The 23,282-nt window shown below is 44.0% G+C and overlaps 1 protein-coding gene across 1 annotated transcript in view; it reads right to left on the bottom strand.

Annotated features, from left to right (window-relative positions):
• The window catches only part of LOC144128204 (pyrroline-5-carboxylate reductase 3-like), a 47,446-nt gene that overhangs the window by 8,124 nt on the left and 16,040 nt on the right, over positions 1-23,282 (bottom strand). Inside the window, exons 2-3 of the mRNA XM_077661420.1 lie at positions 18,323-18,393; positions 10,123-10,302 (exon numbers count right to left, since the gene is read on the bottom strand). Coding sequence (XP_077517546.1) covers positions 10,123-10,302; positions 18,323-18,393 — 251 coding nt within the window. The remainder of the gene's footprint in view (positions 1-10,122; positions 10,303-18,322; positions 18,394-23,282) is intronic.

Raw genomic sequence — 23,282 nt, 5'->3', positions numbered from 1 at the left:
CCTCCACAGCTTTCACAGGCAGGGCTGTCGGCCATCCCCATCCGGAAAGCATAGTGGTTTGTAAAAGCAACACCGATCCATAAACGGCATTAATGTTGCTTCGCGACGTGCTAAGTTACGTGGAAGACGAAGGCGCAGCACAGGATCCAGTTCCTTGAGGCGGAGGTTTCAAAACTCTCCCGTGTTCCACGCTGAAAGTGTGAGCTCCAGCGCCAAAGGGCGAAGCCCACACGCAGCGTCAGGTCTTGATATTGGGATCCTCACTGGAAGTCCGTCGTTGTGAGCAGAACGCGCAGCCGCATCGGCCTGGTGAGTACCGTTAATACCACAGTGTCCTGGCAGCCATTGAAAAATGATGTCATGACCTTTGAATACGGTGCCGTGGTACAGTAGACGGTTCTCAGCAACAAGTTGTTCCTGCGACCCGCGGCGTAGCGCAGCTTGCAGGGCTTGAAGGGCTGCTTTAGAGTCGGTGAAAACCGTCCAGTCATGTGGAGGTTGTTGACTGATGAACTCTACCGCAGCCCGTAAGGCTGCGAGTTCCGCTCCAGTTGAAGATGTTGGATAGGTCGTCTTCACTTTCATGAAAATGGATCTGGCCGGTATCACCACCGACCCAGCAGAACTGGTCGAGTGAACTGATCCATCTGTATAAACATGTATGCGGGGACTGTGGTAAGAATACAGGTGATTCCATGTCAGTTGTTTGAGAGCGGGCAGTGATGCACTAGCTTTCTTCGTAATGCCAGGAATATAGAGGTGAACCCGGGGTCCATGAAGACTCCATAAGGGTGAGTACGTTCTTGACGCAGGGGTGAACTCCGATGGAAGATATGCGCGATGGGCTTCAATGATTTTGGCGAATGCAGTATGCGGCCTAATTATTGGGAGTGTTGCGAGGTGATGACAGGGAACCTGTGTGAGGTGCCGAATATGTGTTCTCATGGTGTCATTAGCAATGTATGTAGTAACAGGATGTTCCCGGGCAACAAGAACGGTTGCTGCTGTTGATGCACGTTTAGGCAGTCCAAGGCAGATGCGGAGAGCTTGCGCTTGCACTTTGAAGGGTCTTGATATTTGTCTTTCTAATGTAACTGAATATCGGATGGCTGTACCGCATGTAGCCCAGAAATAGGGAACGGTACAGTTGTAGCATCGAGCGCACTGATGCTCCCCAGGACTTTCCCCCGAGGAAGGAGAGGACGTGGACAATCACAATTAGTTTCTTTCTCATGTCGTAGATATGTGAACTCCACGAGATGTTTCTGTCGATGACAACACCAAGTAATCTGTGGCTTCTCTCATAGGGAATGGCTTCGCCATTGATGCGAATGGTGTAACGTGACATTATATTGCGTGTGAACGCCACAAGTGAACACTTTTCGGTCGAAATGTTCAGGCCCTGCAAGCGAAGATAAGATGTCAATATCGATGCCGCCTTTTGAACCCTTGCAGGAACTTGAGGACGGGTCACCCCTGATGCCCAAATACAGATTGTGGCAATACGTCGGCCAGGCCGATGAGAGCAAGGGTGAAGAGAACTGGGCTCAGCACTTTACCCTGAGGGACTCCGCGCGAATTTCGGTGTAAGGACGTTGGTCCGTCCGCAGTCAGGACAAAAAACGACCTCTGATAAATAGCTGCGTATCCAGCTGAACGTGCGGCCTCCGATCTAAGCAGCTTCCACTACGTCCAAAATGGCCTGATGCGTTACGTTGTCGTACGCGCCCTTGATATCCAAAAACAATGTCACGGACAATCTTTTCAAACTTTTGCTGTGTTTCACCGACGTTACAAGGTCAACCACGTTGTCGTCGACAGAAGAGCGGCCCCGTCGGAACCCAGACATGAAGGTTGGATAAATCTGATATCGCTCCAAGTGCCATTCCACGCGTGTGAGCAGCATTCTTTCCATGACTTTGCCGACGCAGCTGGCGAGTGCAATTGGACAGTATGATGAAAGGTCGAGCGGCGATTTCCCCGGTTTAAGAAGTGGAACCAGACGACTGGTCTTCCAATCATGAGGAACTATGTCAGCAGTCCATGACTTGTTACAAGTGTCCAAAAGAGCCCGTCGAGCTTCTTGGCCAAGGTTGGCAAGTGCGGAGTACGTCACACTATCGGGCCCTGGTGATGATGACCTTCTACAACAAGCCAGCGCAGCATCAAGTTCTGCCATGGAGAATAGTGCATCCATCCGAGAATCCCGTGAGGGTGAAACATTGTTGCAGTGCAGCGTTGCGCCTGGATTCGGAGGGCCTGTTATTCTTGCACAAAAATCTTCAGCTACCTCAACCACACCGCGTCTTTGGTGGAGCGCGACGGATTTGAACGGGTAGCGCTGTTGAGGGTACGTGCGAGGACCCCGAATTACACTCCAAACGCGTGACAAAGGCTTCCGTGGATCAAGTGTTTGGCAAAATGTCCTCCACTGCTGTGTTTACAGTGCCTGAATTCTGCGCTGAATCTTCTTCTGTATGCGCCTAGCATCTCCTAGGTCTAGGCGTGACTTTGTGCGTCGGTATCTGCGCTCTGCCCTGCGCCGTTGTGATCGCAGTCGCTGCATTTCGAAGTCAAAATCGGTGTAGTTAGCGACAGGGTTAAAAGGGCAGATGTCGTGTTCCATGGCCTTCTTAATTTTTTGTTCAAGACCGGTAGAGAAGCCCTCTGAGCAAGCAGCCTCCATAAGTAATTTAAAAACTGTCCAGTCAATGCACTACCTACACGTGGCTGGGGAAAATGTGGAATGGCCGGTAATAATCAGATAGGTCGGGATATGGTCGCTGTCATGGGTTTCTACATCCGAAAACCACCGGACGCTGTTGGTAAGGCACTGTGAAACGAAAGTCAAGTCCAAGCAGCTGCTATAAGTCACCCCTAGAATACAGGTCAGGCTTCCGTCATTAAGGCACTGGAGATCATGGTCAGAGGTGAAGGACACAAGCTGTCTTCCCCTAACGTCCATCCTAACGCTACCCTACATGGTGTGATGAGCATTGAAGTCACCCATAATTACCTACGGAGCAGGTGTAGCTGCAATCAAACCACTCAACCTTCTGGCGTCTAAACGACTTGATGGCGCCAAGTACACCGCCAGTAGCGCAGACGTCAGGTCTCGGCTCTTCACAGTCAGGCAAACGTACTGATTGTCTTCGTTCGGAGGAACCGAATGTTGTACATATGTAAGTTCACGTCGAGTGTAGACGATGACTTTGCTGAACCTGTTGTGCGTGGGTGATGCAAATGCCTCGTAACCGGATATTCGCAAAATTGCCGGGATCGTTGGTTCACAAATCACAAGAATGGGGAAGTGATTCTCGTTGACGTAGTGCCGTAAATCAGAAATCCGGGACTGGAGTCCACGAGCATTGCATTGGAAAATGAGAGCTTGCTTGACTTTCTTTTGAAAAGACAGGTCCGAAGAATTCATGATGCCTTCTGCTGTAGAGCCGCAAGAACTGGATGTAGCGCATCCAGCACTTGAACTGCGCTATTTGCTGTTGGCGTGCGTAGGCTGGAAAGCAGAGCACGCATGACATTCATTAGTGACGTTAGCATTGCAATCACTTGCATATCTGGGCCATGGCCTTGATCGTGCCTGTTGGCTGGATCAGTCGTAGGCGCTGCAGACTGCCCTGAATGCGCCCACATCCCTGACACAGTAGGCGTAGAAGAAAGAAAGAAAGATTTATTTCAGCAGAGCAGTTACAGCATCTGCTGCAGGGGCAGAGGCTAAGGCTGTGGCGCCTGACGAGGCCTCTGTCCCTCTGCAGTCGACGGAAGTGCAATACAAATTTGAGCATAACAAGAAGGTAAGTCACATAATTAAAACAAATGTGGGTAAATTATGCTATTATAACCACAACATTAACACAATATGATAAGTACAAAAAAATGCAAGGATATTATACAGAGATTTTGTTCAGTAGACAATACATTGAAGGACACTTATTACAAAAATAAAGTGAAAAACCATAGTACAAAAGAAGGATACATCCTGAGTATGCATGTCATATGTACTCGTCACTCCCCGTACAAAACACCTGATATTATTAGGACATCTTTAATGTGCTTTTTGAATATGCTAATACTAGATCCGAAATTCAAGTTACCTTCAAGTTTATTAAGAATCGAAGCCATTTGATAAGGAACTGTTTGTTTACCGTAATTGGTTCTAGTTTTTGGTATGCGTCTTTTATTGTGTCGGAAAGGATAAGTGGAGTTTTCTTCCCTGTCACAAATGTGCAGCTTCCGGAGTTGTACGAACTGAAGTAGTTTATAGTAGTACAGCTGGTCAGTCCTCAGCATTTTATATTTTAAGAACAAAGGAGAAGTTTGTAGTAGCTGGTAACGTCCATAATAATTTTCATAACAACGTAATATCTTTTTCTGCAGTATTATGAGCTTATTGTAATTGCCCTTTGTTGTGGTTCCCCACACCATTATCCCATATATTAGTTTTGAATACAACAGGGAGTTGTACAACAATTGTTTTAGCCATAGAGGAATTATGCGCCCTACTTTGTATAAACATCCTACGGTTCGTGCTAGTTCATTTGTTAGATGATTCACATGTGGCGTCCATGACAATTCTTCCTGGAACCATACGCCAAGGAATTTTTGTTCTTTGACCAAGGAAAGACATTGGTCATCAAACTTAAGTGTTATTCTTTTGTGCAGTGGTTTGTTAACTGGGCGAAATACGATAAATGTTGTCTTTTTTGAATTCAGTTCTAGCATATTTTCCTTCAGCCAGCTGGACAAGTGCACTAGATAGTTATTTACTTTGGTTTCGAGTGCTGTTATCTCATGCGATGTGAAAAAAATATTAGTGTCATCTGCATACATAATGATCTCTGGTGATTCAGGTATTTTCACAATATCATTATTATACGCGAGGAAGAGCAACGGTCCTAATATCGCTCCCTGTGGGACACCCTGAGTTAGTTTTAACTGTGATGAACTTGAGCCATTAATGAGTACTATTTGATATCGGTCATAAAGATAAGAAGATAGAAGTTGCAGGGCAACACCACGTACACCGTACATAGATAATTTGTGTAGTAAGATGTTGTATTGTATAGAATCGAATGCCTTTTTAATATCTAGAAAAAGTCCTACAGTGTATTTTCGATCCTCAATGTTAGAAATTATTTTATCCTTAATGTATAACAAAGCCTGCTCCATTGATTTCCCTTTTCGAAAACCATATTGACTTTCTGTAATAATGTTATGTTTATCAAAAAATGACACTAATCGGTTATGAATGACACCTTCAAAAATTTTTGAAAGCGTTGGCAGGACGGATATAGGGCGGTAATTTGCTAAGTTTTCAGGGCCCGCGCCTTTATATATAGGGGTGACTCTTGCTACCTTTAACTTTTGTGGAAAGACTCCTGTGGACAACGTAAGATTTATAATAAAGGCCAAACTAACGGATATCACTGCGGATATATACTTCAACTCAATCGGGCCGATGACATCGATTCCAGCAGCAGCATTATTTTTAAGCTTGTTTATTAACATTTCTACTTCGTGAGGAGTTGTTGGGCGCATATAAATTGACTCGCATAACGGTGCTATGGTCGATACTGACTGATCAGTGCAATTCTTTGTTGTACAGGCATTCAAGCCTACTTTAATAAAATGCATGTTCATAGCATTGGCGAGAGCATCACCGCGCACAATCTTGCCATCAATGGTGATTTCAGTAATATTTAAACACTTTTTAGTTCTTCCAGTGAGTGTATTTACTGCATCCCACACCTTTCTAGGATTTTCTCTTATGCTATCGAATTTACTATGGAAGTATTCTGCCTTAGCTTTCTTCAGATCCGATGTTAGTGCGTTCCGGTACTTTTTAAATTTCAAAAATAAACCTGGGTCTCTTTTGTGCAAAAATTCGTGGTACATTTTGTCCTTTGTTTTTATGCGGCTGTAAAGAAGTGAATTCATCCATGGTTTTCGAAAATTTTTTGTTTCTACGAGAAATGACTTTTTCTTCTGGAAATGCCACATCATACGAGGAACGTAACAAGGTGAAGAATATATCGAAGGCTTTGTTAGCGTCTTTTTGTTTATAGATTTCACTCCAGTCAACTCTTTCTATCAGACGAGCAAAGCGCTGCAGAGTTTCATCAGTGATTTTTCGACGCGTATGAAGCAGCGCATCCGGGTCTTTCCTGGTTTTCTTTTGGGATACCGCAATAAAAAATAATGGCAAGTGGTCGCTCAAGTCAGATGAGAGCACTCCAGAATAGAATTCATGAGGTTCTAAATTTGTTACGCATACATCTAACAGTGTTGCACTCTGTGTCGTTATTCTTGTTGGCATGCGTATGCTGTTTTCGGAATTGTATGTAGAAAGAAGAGTCTTTAGTTCGCTGGCGTGCAAGTCATTGGAAGAAAGGTCTATGTTTATATCTCCCAGAATAACGCATGAATATTGTTTTGCACCAACGAAGGAAAAAAACGTGTCAAGAAATTGCAAGAAGTTTCTTTTGTGCCCCATTGGAGGACGATACACAACTAAGATCACAAACTTCCCAACTCGTGCTCCTAGGCATTCAATATCTGGTGATATAAATGAGAAATCTTGTAATATTTCATACGTGAGTGTTTCCTTAAAATATGCCGAGATTCCTACGCCTCTCTTGTGTTCGCGATATACATGCCGAGGAATGTAGCCGGAGAAAAGTGGTGCATCATCAGGAGTTGTAATCCATGTCTCGGAAAAGGCCAGGATGTCATAATTTATTTTGAACGGTTCGAGAAACGTATTTATATCGTCACTCTTTTTTTTAATACTTCGAATGTTCACATGCATTGCGGAAAAAGTACTATCTCTGTTGCTGTGCTGGTTATTGAATTCCTGGGTGCTATAGTAGCTATACATGCTTAACCTGTGGTGTGCTGGTGTTTTTGCTGGTGTTTCGCTTGCTACTCTTATGCAGTAATCAGGGCCAGGTCCGCGTGACTAGCGATTTGAATAGCCGACCCATGTTCTTCTTTACGGGCAAGTATTTTTCCGCCTGCAGTCCAAACGAACTTCCAACCGTTTTCCTTCTTTTTCTTGATTGCAGCAGAAAGCAGTACCTTGTTTGCCTGAGTTAGGTGTTCATTGACAAAAATTGGTTTTCCCGTTTCATCACCCAGCACAGTGGTATCAACTCTTTTTTTTTCTGCATTTGTTCAGAATGTCATTTCGCTTGCTTCTGCGCACAAACCGCACGATGATGTTCTGCTTTATTTCATCGGCCGTGTTCTTTACTTCGGTGCAAACATCAGTGCAGAATGAAACGCTGTCTTTTAGCTCGCGCATTTCAGCCCTGAAATCACGCTTAAAATTTTCAAATGCGGTTACCAACTCTTGCAGCTCCTTCATATCTGTGGTTTCTTTTTCACACTCTTTTCCTGCGTTTTTCACGTTCCCCTTCCCCATTCTAACACATCATGCAGCAAGGGCAGTATTCGGCAGCAGTGCACCACAATAACAGACAAAATACATAAGGTAGAAACAGTTGCACACTAGAATTCTCACCTACATAAGCAGAGAGCAGAGAACGTTCCTTAGACAGGTGTGGTTAGCGCACTGCCGCTTTGGCAGTGGTGGCCAAGTTGCATCTGAGGCAGCAGGTCCAGCCTCACCAAGCGCCGGGCTCCCGTGATTTGGTACGGTTTTTGGTGGAGGCGGACAAGCTGCAGTTGCGTTTGGGGCATTCTCAAATGTGACTGCTTTCTTTAACGACCTTCGGCGGCGCGAACGACGTCGTCGCACCTTTGCGGCGGGTTCTTTGTGCGTAAATGGTCTCGCACCATTTGCTTCAGTACCGCCTGCTCGGTCTTTACACGGGGGCAGTCTTTCGAGGAAGAGTCATGAGGGCCGTGGCAGTTGGCGCGCTTCAAGGTAGTCGGGCGGCAAACGTCACCGCTGTGTGACTCGGAGCATCGCGGGAACACGATGGAGTTGATGCAGACGCCGCTCACGTGGCCGATACTCATGCACTTCCTGCATTGAAGTGGCTTAGGTACAAAAGGTCGAACTGGATGACGAAAGTGTCCAACCTTCACGTATGATGGTATGCAGTCACCTTTGAAGGTCAGCTTGATGCATGTAGATCTTCCTAACCGCTGAACTTGAATGATGGAAATGCCGTTGGTTGCCGGCTTGATCAACATGGGTAAATCTGCGTCACAGATGGCGATGTGGACGTTGTAGATTACGCCAGCCGTAGTGCCGCTGTCCTGGAGAATAAGGGGGCGTACACTGATGTGGCCGAGTTTGGTGATTGCGGTTAAACTCTCTAGTGCACTTCTCTCCACCACATCAATGGCAATGACGTTTTTGAACGAGTTTATTCTGACATCTTTAATGCCTCCCGGTACGAGGCTCTCCAGATAGAGATGGCTTGCCTGTCCAAGAGGTTCAAGTAGTCCGTTGGGTTCAACGGCACAAACAAGGCTGTATGCGCCGAGGAACTTCGCGCCGTGATGATCGTTGGCGTGCTTGATGAGGACACCGTTGACGTGCTCGATGAGGACGATTCGTCTTGTCTACGCAGTCTGCGCTTGGCATTCTTGCCAACAACCGGTATGAAACCATCGTCGGCCGAGGACGAAGAGTCTTCACTTGGCACCGAGTACACAACAGTGCCCTGGCTGCCCGAGTCACTCTGGCAGTGCAAGCGCTCCCAATGGGCGGCTGCTGCCGACCCACCCGGTTCCAATAGAGGCCAGCAGCCTCCACTTCAATCGCCGTGGCAAAAAGGGAGCGGCGCCTCCCTGATTATAGCACAAATTACCAAAAAACTGCAGAGACGTGAATGCAGCGTTCTGATCTTACCTGTTATGATTTAACTTTACATTTACCTGTTATGAAGCTTTACCTGTTATGAGCGACATTGCCATTTAGGAAATTGATGTCGAATAAATTGCTGATGGCCTAGCCCTGCTAGGCCAGGATATACGTAGCGTAATAGCGGCGACATCTGGTTCGGAAGAGTTAATATATGAAAGGCGTGCATTCACTCATCATCATCATCATCATCATCATCGTGATCATCAGCCTGACTACATCTACTGCAGGGCAACGGCATCTCCCACGTCTCTCCAATTAGCCCTGTCCTTTGCCAGCTGCCCCCACCCTATGCCTGCAAATTTCCTAATCTCATCCGCCCACCTAACCTTCTGCCGCCCCCTGCTACGCTTGTCTTCTCTTGGAATCCACACCGCTACCCTTAAGGACCAGCGGTTATCTTGCGTTCGCCGTACATGCCCTGCCCAAGACCATTTCCTCCTCTTGATTTCAACTAGGATGTCATTAACACGCGTTTGTTCCCACACCCACTCTGCCCGCTTCCGGCCACTTAACGTTACACCTATCATTTTCCTTTCCATGGCTCGCAGTGCTGTCCTTAACTTAACCCTTTTCGTTAGCCTCCACGTTTCTTCCCCGTAAGTGAGTACCGGTAAGGTACAGCTGTTGTACACTTTTCTCTTGAGGGATATTGGTAACCTGCTATTCATGATCTGAGAGAACTTGCCATATGCGCTCCACCCCATTCGGCTACTTCGGCTACTTTAACTATCTTATCCATATTGCTAATGACATTGCCCTCCTTGCCTCTTAACGCATACATCTGGCTTTCCCTATGCCTAGTTTCGTCTTCACCGCTTTCAGGCTATCTCCGTTCTTTAGAGCATGCTCGATCCTCTCCATATTACACTTCCTGATGTCGGATAACTTGCGCTTATTTATTTTGCGCCTTTATTCACGGTTAAACATCGAGCCGTCGTGGCGGAGAGGCAGCGTCTCCGCCTCAGACACCAAAGGCCCTGGCTCGATTCCCAGCTTCAACACAGGGCATTTTTAATTCTAATTCACCTTTTGATATCACTGCTCCTCGCGCATACGCAGCACGGCTCTCCTCGCATGCGCAGCACGCGCATCCGAGGCTGGTCAACCTCGGCCAGTGTAGCTTACGCTACAAAACAGTCTTTCTTCTAGAACTTTATGTTGTGAAGAATGCCACCGTCCTGCCTTGCCGCCACCGGGTAGGACTCATTAGTTACTTGAAAGAATCCAAGACGCGTTCGCTTTCTTCCTGTCGTGCGTCGTCGTACCTCCTGGATGTCGGCAAGCGTGACGCCCATCGCCAGGGAGACGACCAGGTGTCGCTTCTGCACCGAGGGCCCCACTTCGTCGAGCACGCGGGGCACCACGTTAGGCTTGAGCGCCACCAGCAGAGTGTCACACTGGGCCACCACCGCGAGGTTGTCGTGGGTAGTCTGGCAGCCCAGCGCCTGGGAAGCGAATCACGGCAGGAGTTTTCAGAGGCGAACGCAATACAAAGACAAGTGGAAGCTTTGGGACGGTATGCACAGCACATAAACACGTGGTTAAGCTGTTCCTTTGCGCTTTTTTCTTTCCCGCGCAAGGAGCAATGCGCAAGCATTTTTCGATTCTCCAACTCGCACAATTAAACGGTGCCCAGCGGCACCCTTGACTGAACAGGTGGCGTACGCGAAACCTAAGCTACACCGCGACCACCGTTGCGTGCGCCATTTATCTGTACGCAGAGTATCTGTACTTCAGCGCTTAGAACATTCACGTTAGTAAACAGCAGCAACTTAGGACTCCCTCTCAAGAACAGTCAAGACCCGAATGCCAAACTATTTTTGTTTTTATTGTTTTTATTCATGGTATGCACGACGCCAACGGTCAACAAGGGCATGAACGGGGCAAACAGTGACTGAAACCAAGGAAGCATAGCTCAAATTTACTTTTTTCGAGAAATGTTCATTAAAAAAGAATTTTCAGTGAGTAATTATTTTCGTACGACATACTTTAAGGCAACTAATGACGCCAATGAGAACATTGTTAATCGATGATCCCAGCATGCCCCGCTAAGTTCTCTACAATCTGAGCTACAGCTGTAGCTGCCTTCTCTTCTCTCGCATTTGTTCGCGTTACCTGCAGCCTAACCTTGTGTATGCTCAGCGCCACACAAATACACAGCGGCGGACGCGGTACGTCCTGTTATACCACCAGTGCTACGTGGAATGTGACAGAAGGCGCAAAACGGCTGGTGCATGAAAACCCTCCCCTGTCACATGGAGGTTATCAGGACCAATACTCAGTTCAAACCAGCCCCTTAGCTTACAATGAGCAATATTTTCATTCGACGATAATACTTCTCTTTTATGCACTAATTCGATCATATCCACACCAGCATCGTGCTGAAATATTATCGCTTTACCTGTTATGATTTTTATTGTGCATTTGCTGAGCTTTTTTATCATTTAATTTGAAATTCATACTGATCTCTTTTCGTCACGGTATCCTGCCATACCGAGTAAACCACAAACCTCCCAACGACCTCCCGATTGAGCCTAAACGTCTACGTCCATAAGTACCATCTCTTCAATGTCCAGCTTACCAACCTTTCTTGAGAAAAAAAAAACTATAAATGTACTCATGACGTTGCATCTACATCGGTCTTACATTACGCATATATATGTTATTCAGGGACATCGAAGGAAACTGACACCCATAAAATCACTTTTCTTCATCCGTGTTTTAATTACACATATACAAATCCTGGTGAATTACTAAATCTGTTCGACCCTGTTGACCTATGCCTACATTTTTTTTCGTGTGCTTGCTCTGCGTTCAGGATAAAAACAGCTGTTGGGAGTAGCAAATCAAGCAACATTTCTTAATTCCAGTTCGCTGTTGGACAAAGCTGAAATTTCTTCGGTTGGGCCCAGACTAGGCGCATTTTTCACCGCTGTCGAAAGACAAACGTCTCCAGAACGTGTAAGGCGCAACAGAAGCGCATACCTCTGTAAATAGAGGCTGGCTGGAACTGATATTTGTTGAGGTGAAAGTTGGACTCGCGTGCATTAGCGTGAGGAAGTGAAATGAGGAGACTAAAAAATCACCTGACTCCTGTTCGCCCAGGTCGCATTTCCCGCGTCTCCGATACTACGTCGCATGGATGTATGGATTGCAGGCCGACCTTTTATTTGGTAGGCTATGCACATAAACTGACAGCTGCTACCTGAGCTTATTTTAGTGTTTCGGAACTAATTGCGGTTTTCACATAACACAGCACTGCAGATGAGCCTAGTCGACACTGTAGCACAGGTAATGAATAAAATGTCACAACATTCATTTATATGACTTGGCTAAGCAACAGTCTACCACTAGCTATCATGAGGACACTCTTCCTGGGAGTATATAAACATAACTGAAAGTCATTTATTTGAATCAGGTGAGTGGAGAGATGTGCGAAATACTTGTGTTATATAATATTGCAATCCTCTTGAAGGAGGATATGCTCTAAGTGTCATGATGGTGTGTTGTGCACGATTGTATGATTCGAACAGCCATGCATACTGACCGAAAATATAATGGCATTATTTGTTCATGATAGATTCTCTGCAGGTCGGTGTGCTTCCTGTACCCTCGATGTCATAAATACCCAACTCTATAAAATTGTGATCTCATCTTTTGGCACCACGTAAAATCAATCACACTTATTTCACATCACAGGTGTCTAGGCCATGGAGGCTGCCCATCTATCCACTGCGCTCTATACTAATACAAATCTCGCAGACGTCCAGCTGGAATATCTACAGTACGTACTACACGTACACTAATTTTATTGTTCTGGGCACGTACGTTTTTGGAAAACAAGACTAAAATTGATGTCTGCTGAAGGTGTCAAATATTGACTGGCAATATCTTATGAACGTCGATGTAATTTTTTACGGTTTGCTGCAGGTAGTGCGCATATTAGCCCTCGTCGACAACCATCCATCACATTTACGAAAGTTAAACCCACAGCAGCTCAGCCGAATGGCAAGCGTCTAAAGTAGCACAGTATGCCAACCGCAAGCTCAGACGCCTTAAAGCGTTGGAGCTAGGACAGAACTAATAGTCAGTAAAATGGTCGCCCTCCATTCGTTTGCTGCAGTGCTATCTACAGAACATAATCCCAGCGAACCCCAACATCCGCTGTACAGACCAGCAAAATCCAAACGTCTAAGTCCACATATAATATCAAAGCGACGTTACGAGGACAATAATAATTATTTGTAGCACACATGTATTTAAAAATAATATATATTTTGTAACATTCGCACGGACTTTTCCAGGACGTCGGCCCGCACGCACTATGAATCTTCTTTTCAGGAAACTACACACACTTACTGGCGGATACCTCAAATGTCCGTATGTACTCCAGAGTTAAAATGACATCTATTTAACGCCTGATGTGCCATGGGTAAGTTGAACATTGTGGCCAGTACCGCGAGCTTAAAATTCTATGCATAGCCAGTAATATCTCACACAAGATATACGTTTAAGTACAGTCGGCGGCAAAAGTTTATGGGGCGCATGCAGCTTTGCGGAAAACAATTATTTCGGCCTAGTCACGCTAGCCAATCACCAGAAATCAGGTATGAAAGGGCATGCATTTTCCCCCTCCGTAATCAATACGAGGCACGTCTTGCTGACGACTGTATGTTCCGACTTGTAGTCTTTACTTGTATGCCTGATTACGCCTATTGTAACATATTCTCGGACGTGTAGAAGAAATTTCTGCGCAATTTTCAAACTAAATTTATAGAGGAGCTTTTCTGGAAATAGGTTAAAAATAGATATCTGACGGGCCGCTTTTTAAGCCGCGTCAGAAATCTTCAGCACATCATTCTCGATGATGATTATGGATTATTATGGTGCAAGGGCATCTACGGCCAAAGAGCGCCATGGCACAAGGTATTTCCTTCTACTCAAGGTGGGGTCAAAGACCCATTTCCCAAGCATTTCACCCTAAATAAGCCGAGCACCAGACCAGGAGAAAGCTTGTGCCCATTGTATCACCGGTGGGTACCCGGCGGCACTGGCCGGGGATTGAGCCCCGCCCCTCCCGCATGCGAGGCGGATGCTCAACCACACGGCCACCGCTGCGGTATACGTCGTTCTCGAACTAGCTGCGACCTTACACATAGGGTGGGGCGGCTTATTGTTTTGTTGCACCGTTATCAATATGAAATACGTCCCACGGGCATGCATATATATATATATATATATATATATATATATATATATATATATATATATATATATATATATATATATATATATATATATATATATATATATATATATATATATATATAATTAAACAAACATTAAACACTCCCCTATGCATATATATATATATATATATATATATATATACACTTATGAAGGGAGCCAACATATATATATATATATATATATATATATATATATATATATATATATATATATATATATATATATATATATATATATATATATATATATATATATACTTATGAAGGGAGCCAACAGTCACCAAAGCCAAAGTGCATAGGGGAATGTTTAATTTTTTTTTAATGTGTGGTGCTAATCAGTGGGATAATGATACTAAGATTAATCTATCGCTTAAAGACAATTACTTATAAAGCAGCAGAAAAAACAACCACGCCGCCGGTGGGATCCGAACCCACGACCTCTGAATATCGCGTCCGGTGCTCTTACCAACTGAGCTACGGCGACGGCTGTCCAATCTGCTGCTTTCGTGGGTATTTATGCTTTTGCTTGTAAGCTAACCTTGAGAGTGTTCACCAGCGCCACCCTCGTCCATAGCCGTGGACGTAGCACGTCCTGTAATACCGCGAGTGTGACGTAGAACGTCATCTAACGGCGAGGGCGGAAACTGTGCGAGAGCCCTCTTATGCTACCTATGGCATCAAGACTGCCAGAATCGAGACCCTCGTTAAGCAATTAGCAGATAAGGTAAGGGAAATGAGGGACTCGTTTTGACAAACTTATGAAGGGAGCCAACAGTCACCAAAACCAAGGTGCATGGGGGAATGTTTAATTTTTTTCTTTTTTTTAATGTGTGGTGCTAATCAGTGGGATAATGATACTAAGATTAATCTATCGCTTAAAGAAAATTACTTATAAAGCAGCAGAAAAAACAACCACGCCGCCGGTGGAATCCGAACCCACGACCTCCGAATATCGCGTCCGGTGCTCTTACCAACTGAGCTACGGCGACGGCTGTCCAATCTGCTGCTTTCGTGGGTATTTATGCTTTTGCTTGTAAGCTAACCTTGAGAGTGTTCACCAGCGCCACGCTCGTCCATAGCCGTGGACGTAGCACGTCCTGTAATACCGCGAGTGTGACGTAGAACGCCATCTAACGGCGAGGGCGGAAACTGTGCGAGAGCCCTCTTATGCTACCTATGGCATCAAGACTGCCAGAACCGAGACCCTCGTTAAGCAATTAGCAGATAAGGTAAGGAAAATGAGGGACTCGTTTTGACAAACTTATGAAGGGAGCCAACAGTCACCAAAACCAAGGTGCATGGGGGAATGTTTAATTTTTTCTTTTTTTTAATGTGTGGTGCTAATCAGTGGGATAATGATACTAAGATTAATCTATCGCTTAAAGAAAATTACTTATAAAGCAGCAGAAAAAACAACCATGCCGGCGGTGGGATCCGAACCCATGACCTATAGAATGGACATTGCATAGCATTGTGATGGGCGGTCTTGCGAGCACAAGAGCAGCTGGTCTCTTCGGCTTATATTTAATTTTCATCAGTAATCGCGGCTTTTCCTTAAAACTACACTGTTAATGAAACAAATGAACTGTTACCACACAGACCCAATAGCTAGCACAAAGCCGCCGCGGTGGCTCTGTTGCTATGGCGCTCGGCTGCTGGCCCGAAAGACGCGGGTTCGAACCCGGCCGCGGCAGTCGAATTTCGATGGAGGCGAAATTCTAGAGGCCCGTGTGCTGTGCGATGTCAGTGCACGTTAAAGAACCCCAGGTGGTCGAAATTTGCAAAGCCCTTCACTACGGCGTCCCTCATAGCCTGAGTTGTTTTGGGACGTTAAACCCCCATGAACCATAAACCAATAGCTAGCATATGCATGCAGATAACTGCTAAACAACAATTCTTCACCAGCCCATATATTATGGGCACCATTCTGGAGCGGTGTACCTATCGGCATGAGTGAAGATTACTTTTTTAATGAGGTGGCTGGAGAGTTTGTAGCACTGCTTGTTGTATGGCGTTATGGTGAACATAGACGTTGTATGTTAAATGCACTATGACGGTATGTTCATAATGTTATCTTTACATCACGGTATTCATGAAGTCCATAATAAACACACCACCCAATCACTGCACTCTTAGCTTACACAGCAAGTTGCCTACACGGCAGCCTGATATTAAAAACCTAGCTTAAAATATTGAATAAAAGAAATGTGCCTTGGTTACATTAGCTAGATATTTACAGAATAAAGCTGGAACATCTTCTGACGTGCAGATTCAGTAGTGCATGCATACAGCATTGATCGTACGACATTTAGGTGACCATTTCACAGTGCGCTTTGCGTAGATGTAACATGTCGAATGAACTTCTGTGAATCTCTCTTTAACGTTGTATTCGAAATACCTGGTATTTTGCATATTAACATGGTGCTGGTTGCTGACTAGGAACTGGGTGCATTTATAAATGAACATTCTTTCTGCATGTGTAGAACATTTGGTGCCTTTTAGTCAAGCACCAAAAATGTTGCCTCCATGCAGCTCAACGTTTAAAGTCAGTACTCTGCGAGTCGGAGCATCACTGAGAACACCTGGGATGCATCGAATTCTTCGAGCGTCTTCAGCCTCAAGGCAATAGATAGACAAGGCCAGAAGATATATAAGCGAAATGTGAAATTGCCGTTCAGGAATTATCGCCCACAAAAATTAATTGCGCTGGCTCAGATCGAGGCAGACAGGAGTGCGCGACTTTAATACAACGTCCACCTCGGGAGAATTGCGAAAGTACGTCCACACGCTCCAGTTTCTGAATTCTCCTGAAAATTAGCACTTGCAAGGTCGCCTGATCTGTTCGTCTTCCTCTTTCTCGAAGTGTCCGCTACAATGGAGACAACAGAATTAACAACATTGAAGAAACATTGAAACTCAGACCTCGTAACATCAAACCGATTAATTTTCTCTGTAGCCTGAGAGAACTCTTCAACAACAGCGAACAATCGCGAAACCGTCCATTGTGTACATGGCTCATAACTATAAACAACGGTTTTATCGCGTGGCTTTCGATGTTCGCTGAGCAGTTTTGCGATATACACAGGACTTATCGCCGATAGGAGCACATACGCTGCGAAAGATGGGTGTGGTCGACCACCCACGCCCATTTTCAAGCGACGACCCCACAGGTAGCACCGAAACGTTAAAACAGTACTACTTGTCTATTTTGGTCAAACGTTTATTCATAGTTCTTAGTCGCTTTTTCTAACATTCTGAAATGTTACACACTAACATCGGGATAACATTTGCCTACGTACCCTAATTAAACATCTAAAAAACATTAATTATACATTATCTGGGTAAAGCAACCCTGCAGGAGTGTGCAGTACCACCAGTTGTGCACAATTTGCCGACACGTTGCAAGGGCCAGCAACGAGGGTGACACTTGAGCCCCACAATACAGCACAACGTGCAACTCATACACTCACCACCGAACGGATATTATAGACTCAAACTTAATATTCGTTATTGAAGGGTATTCCATGAAGATTAGTCATGAATGGCCAATTAGCAGAATTTTTTAGCAAAACAATTGGGTTTTGCATGCAATCCAATCTATGGCAGCAGGCAAGGTCTAAGAGATTCAGTTTCAATGTATTGCGCTGGTTGAAGGAAATCATTACTGTAAAAACAGTGGAAAAAGTTTCGTGGCACCATGCTTTAAATATATTTTCAGTGTTGTTTTATAGCTGTTATTTAAGACACAGCATTAGAGTAATGTTTAGAAGGAATGTTAAACTAATGCTCATGTACTACATATAAATTTTATTTTTTAGTTTTTAACAGTGTAACAACGTTTAGGACTCAGCATTAGCACATTCTTTACTTGCAATGTTACACAAACGTTTGGATACAACGTATAATGTTATATTTTAATTTTAACATTACTGTAACATTCCAATGTAAATACAGTGTTACTGCAACTTATATAACACTTTTATAATATTATTTTAACGTTCAGTGCTTCCTGGGCTTTTATGAGCTTCAAGCAGCTGATACGCAACCCATGAATTATGTATTGTTTTTAACACTTATAATATAATAAAATCCGTACTTTCCCACCGACGCTGCATGCGCCTGATGGAGTGTAATCAGTGCAACCGTCTACGAAACAATCGTTCAAAATATAGCAGCGCAGCGCACGCGGCACGACACACACAAACAGAGGGCTTGCCTTGATCTCATCCAAAAGGTGCTTGTCAGCGACCGGACAGCTGGCCATAATTTTAGAAGCGCTCGCCACACCTTCAGAAGAAAGAAAACAGGTTGCTCAAAACAGCATTGTTCTTAAGCACAAAGGACAGCATGCTGCACAAGTGAAGTTTCACTGACTCTGTTGACTTACATCTGCTGGCATTTAAGCTTAATTTATGTAAGCAGAAATGTTCTCAGTTCGTATTAATTAATCGCATTCGTTGATTACCTTTCCAGCTAGGAATTGCGATAAAATTGCATTATAAAGTTGAGCAACGCGTACCCACTGAACGCTATGTCACCTTTCAGATGGCAAGTAATTTTGGCAAGCAGTCAAACCCGTCTTGAAGACCTCCTAACTGAATCTTCAGACAGTTTGTAAACACTTGCGAAATGACCTAGGAAGACATCTAATAAATTGCTAGCAAGATGTGTCCAGATACCTTTCAGACGTTCTGTAAATATCCTCTAGCTCAACTAATGTTCCACATATTCAAGCTACGATATTTTTAGAAGACGTTTCGTAGCTGACTCAAAGATAACTTCTAAAAAAATACAAAAGTTCAGACTTCTTGTAGTGGCCAAGAAAAATAAACCGCCTTATAGACATTTCAGCTGGCCTCAGAGTTTTCCAAACGTTTATAAGATGTCTGGACAAGATAACTTGCAGAGTGCTTGCACGAAATTTCTAGACATTTTGATACATCGCAATCTTTTTGCTCAGCTAATGCTCCCACTGTTTCAAGCTACAACACGTTTGCAAGACATCTTGTACAAATCTTAAAGACGAATTTTGTACTTCTACAAAGGCCTTTTCCATTGAACACCAACTTGTCTACTGGACGGCTATAAGGCAACTCGCCTAGATAAGTATACCATCTCAACTGGCCAAGATTTCTTGAGGACGTGCTGCTTAACAAAGGAAGCCCTTGAGTCATCCTTGCAAGCACACGAAGCATCAAGGAATACAAACTCTGCAATCACCTTACTCTACCGAAAACCTTCGCTCATCCTTGTATTCCCCGCGCCTAACGCCTCTGCAATGTACACAAGGAGAACTCCTGACCTACATAGTTATTGAAGGTATAATCGTGGTTGTTAATTTATCCTTGGAGCATTAGAATTAGTCTCATTTAAATGCGATGTTCTGTTATTTGAACGTGTTGATTCCTACCATAGCACGAAAATAAACTCAAAAGTGAAAGCTATTTCATGCGTAAGCACGCGCATTCTACAAAAAAGGTCGAATAAAAACGTCTTATAGACGTCTGGAAAATGTCTTATTTTTATTTTTTAATAAAAAACTGTGGCCTGTGCACGTTTTGTACGGCCGGCTTTCCACGCACTTTACCACTTTGTCATTACTGTTCTACCATCCTCTCAAGCCCATCGCCATTTCGCGCGATGTTTGTCAACGATCGGGACCATCGCTTGGTGGCCCCGGGTAGTGTCACGAAGACGATGAAGCTGGCAGTGAATGCTTACTAAGGAGAAGAAGAAGAAGCGGTTCGGAGCGCTCGCGCTAAGCCAGCGACCATTTAGGCTAACAACAGCAAAAATAATCTATCTGTCATTGTTCATCGCGTCTCAATCTTCGGCTGGCCACCACGTAGCAATATTTTAGATCTATTTAGGTTTTTGTGTTTCTGAGATATACTGTGCTCAGGGAGCAGAACACTTTCGGGTACAGCCCAAAATAAGTTGCTCGGACTTCTGATTGTCATGAACGTTTCCTGTCGTAGACTGTCATACGTGCCCTTTGCCGATATCTAGAAGTTGTCTTTGAGATATACAAGAAGTCTTTCCAAGCGTCTTACAGCTCAAAAATGTGGGAGGATTAGCTAAGCTGGAGATGTTCAAGATGTCTAGAAACGTGTTGCAAGCAGTCTGCGAAATGCCAAGCACATCTCCTCAATACGTTGTATAAACATGCAGTAACCGTGTCAGGGATCAGTTGACACGTCTTCTAGACGGCTTGTACATCTTGGTAAGACGTCTTATGTCTGTCTGGTAGATGGATTGGTGCTGCAGTAAGCAGGGACTTTTGTCAAGCATGGGGCGCAGGAATCGGAATAGCATATCCGCAGTGATAAAATATTACTGCTGTGTGCAGTTATGCAAGCATGTACATTTTGGTCACGTGTTGATTGAGTTTGTTTTTTTTTTGTCATATTTCAAATGGACACGCAACTCTGCATTTTTCCTGTTTACCGTATATATTGCACTGCAGCTGCATATACTCGCTGATTTTTTCTTTACCTTTACGCATTATTATTTTTAATACTGTGAGAGATGTGTTGGTGCGTTCTATGCAGGAAGGCAGTAAAGGAGGGCGGACATTACGTACATGATGGCACTCAACTAAAATACAATTAACAAACATTAACTAATAAACTTTTTAGTTTTGATTTTAAGAGGCAAGATTATTATAATTCAAAATTGAAGCCCGTTTACTTCGAAAGCGAGCCCAGTTTATAAACTTTCTTTATCGGCAATGTGGTTCGAACATCAAAACGTGAAAATTATGCATTTTAAAGCTCGTTGAGTCGGCTTTCCCACACTACATAATATCATTGCGCGTTCTGTAGTAGCTAAAATCATGTTAACTGCTTCTACGTCATAAAATACAGAAATTGCCTCTGTATTTGCTGCATTACAAATGCGAGTGCCACCATATTATAGGTATGTAATGTGGTAAAGCCAGTTCAACGAGATGGGAAATTCGTATTTTTAACGCGCGATATTTCGAACCACATTGCCGGTAAACAAGATTTAAAAACAGGTCTCACCTTCACGGATGACGGCCTTTAAATTTGTGGCATAGTCATGCCCCTAAAATAAAAAATACTAGAGTGCATTAGTTAATATAAGTTAATTGAGCAATATAAGTTGAGGTATCTATAATAAATAAAAATAAATAATTGTATTTTAGTAGTGTGCTATCACGTACATGTCCGCCTTGCGGTAAAATCCACCGTGAGTTGAGCCGCGTCGCCACGCCGTCGGAGGTGTAACCGAGCGTGATGGGAGCGAGGGGAGGGAAGGCGAGCGAGGGAAGAGCGGCCGTGCCGAGCGAACGAAAGCACCACCGCTCGCAGATCGCGCCACAGTGGTACGCCGAAAGGACCCTGCCATTCGTGTCGCCGAAGCACACTGCCGCCGCCCAGAAGACCCAAAAGATTAGGGTGCCGATTTGGGTGCAACGGCTGGGCGTTGCCTTCGAGAGGACCCTGCGCTTCGCGCCGCCGAAGCAGACAGAGCTGCGCTCAAATTTCGCATTAGGGAGTATCGTAATAGTTCTTAGAATTTTTTAAAGCTAATAATCTGTAAAAGTTTTTAAAAGAACACCCCATGTATGCGCCCGTATACGTAGATCAAGCCTTAAAACGTCTAGTGAGGAAGACCTCTAGTCTTCTGAAGCAGGATGTCTTGAAGAAAACTTGCTTAAGCTGACTTGTGTCTTGCATCATCGTTTGGGTAGGTTTGATGCCTCTCATACAAATTTTAAATAAGGCTGAAAATAAAAGGTAAAATAAATAATATTCAGCGGCAGCAGCTTTACATGCTAGCAAAGACGGCTGCATTATCGGAAGGGTCCGTTTCGCCATATGGTCCCAAGGAAGCTCTCGGAAAATTTTTGGCATGGGCTGTCAAATCAATGGGGAAACTCCGCGCCTCCCTGGGGCACCGCGACTGTCGTTATCGCAGTTAGGGTGCAGCTTATATTAAGTCTATAGACAATAGCGCAAAATTATAAGGCTCGCTTATTATTAATGCAGCGGAATTAACTGCTCTAAGAGCTTCTTCGAGACTTTTTGCTAGCGAGACTGACGTGATGCAAGCTAGCAGTAATTTAGTGCACCGCATGTACACTTAAATGAACTAGTAGGGCATTCAGTTGATTCTTAATCTGAAGGAACAGTTTTCTTTTTTTTAATGAGTATTCGAGAGATAAACATTAAAATGCCTTGAAACTACTTATTTTTTCTTGAGTGTTGGTGGTTATACTGGTGTAATAATTAATTATTACACGAGTACAACCACCAACTCGACTGACAGCGAAATTCTACACAAAAAACGGACCAGAACCTGACAAGATTCCCAATGTCTGTCTGAAATGATATGCCAAATGGTTGACTAAGTATTTATACATAAACTTTGATAAATCATTAAAATACGTGTACACTCCCCAAGGAATGGAAAAAAAGATAAAATCATCTCAATACACAAGTCAGGAAGCAAGAGAGATATTACGAGCTATAGACCGATCTCAATTACTTCCTAAATGCCTAAAATACTGGAACAAATTATCCTTATACGCTTAACGATTTTTCTCAAAGATAAACGTTTATCTACGTACCTATATATCACTATTTCAACATGGCTTCTGCCAAGGGCTATCAACAGTAACACAACTAATAGAATTAGTGCACCACTTAATTATCCCAGAACATGGATAGCCAGAAACAGAGACCAAATACTACTTGTTTTTTCAAAGGCATTCAATCGGGTTACACTCACTAAACTAGTTAATAAGCTATAAACGGCATTAGGTCATGGACTTATAGTTAACTGGATTAGAAGTTACTCATCAGACCGAACACAGTTTATAGAAATTAATCAATAAGCTTCCTATCCTGAGGGTCGCTTCTTGGCCCCTGTCCTCTAATTTTCATTAGTGACTTAGCGGCTAATCTTAACAATAACAAACAACTCTTCGCAAATGATTACATCATTTATCGGAAAATCAACACATTTCCCGACCATGAAACTCTTAACAACACACTAGAAACTATAACAGAAAGGTGCACTAAGTGCCTGATGACTCTCACCTCTACTAAAACAGCTTATATGACAATAAAAAGGAGGAAGCACAAATTGGAATTCTCATGCACTATTAATGACATGCCACTCATTCCAGTCACTGAACATAACTCGAC

Source organism: Amblyomma americanum, chromosome 4 (genome assembly GCF_052857255.1).
Source record: "Amblyomma americanum isolate KBUSLIRL-KWMA chromosome 4, ASM5285725v1, whole genome shotgun sequence".
Taxonomy (NCBI): domain Eukaryota; kingdom Metazoa; phylum Arthropoda; class Arachnida; order Ixodida; family Ixodidae; genus Amblyomma; species Amblyomma americanum.
This window is presented reverse-complemented; position numbering and strand designations above follow the sequence as displayed.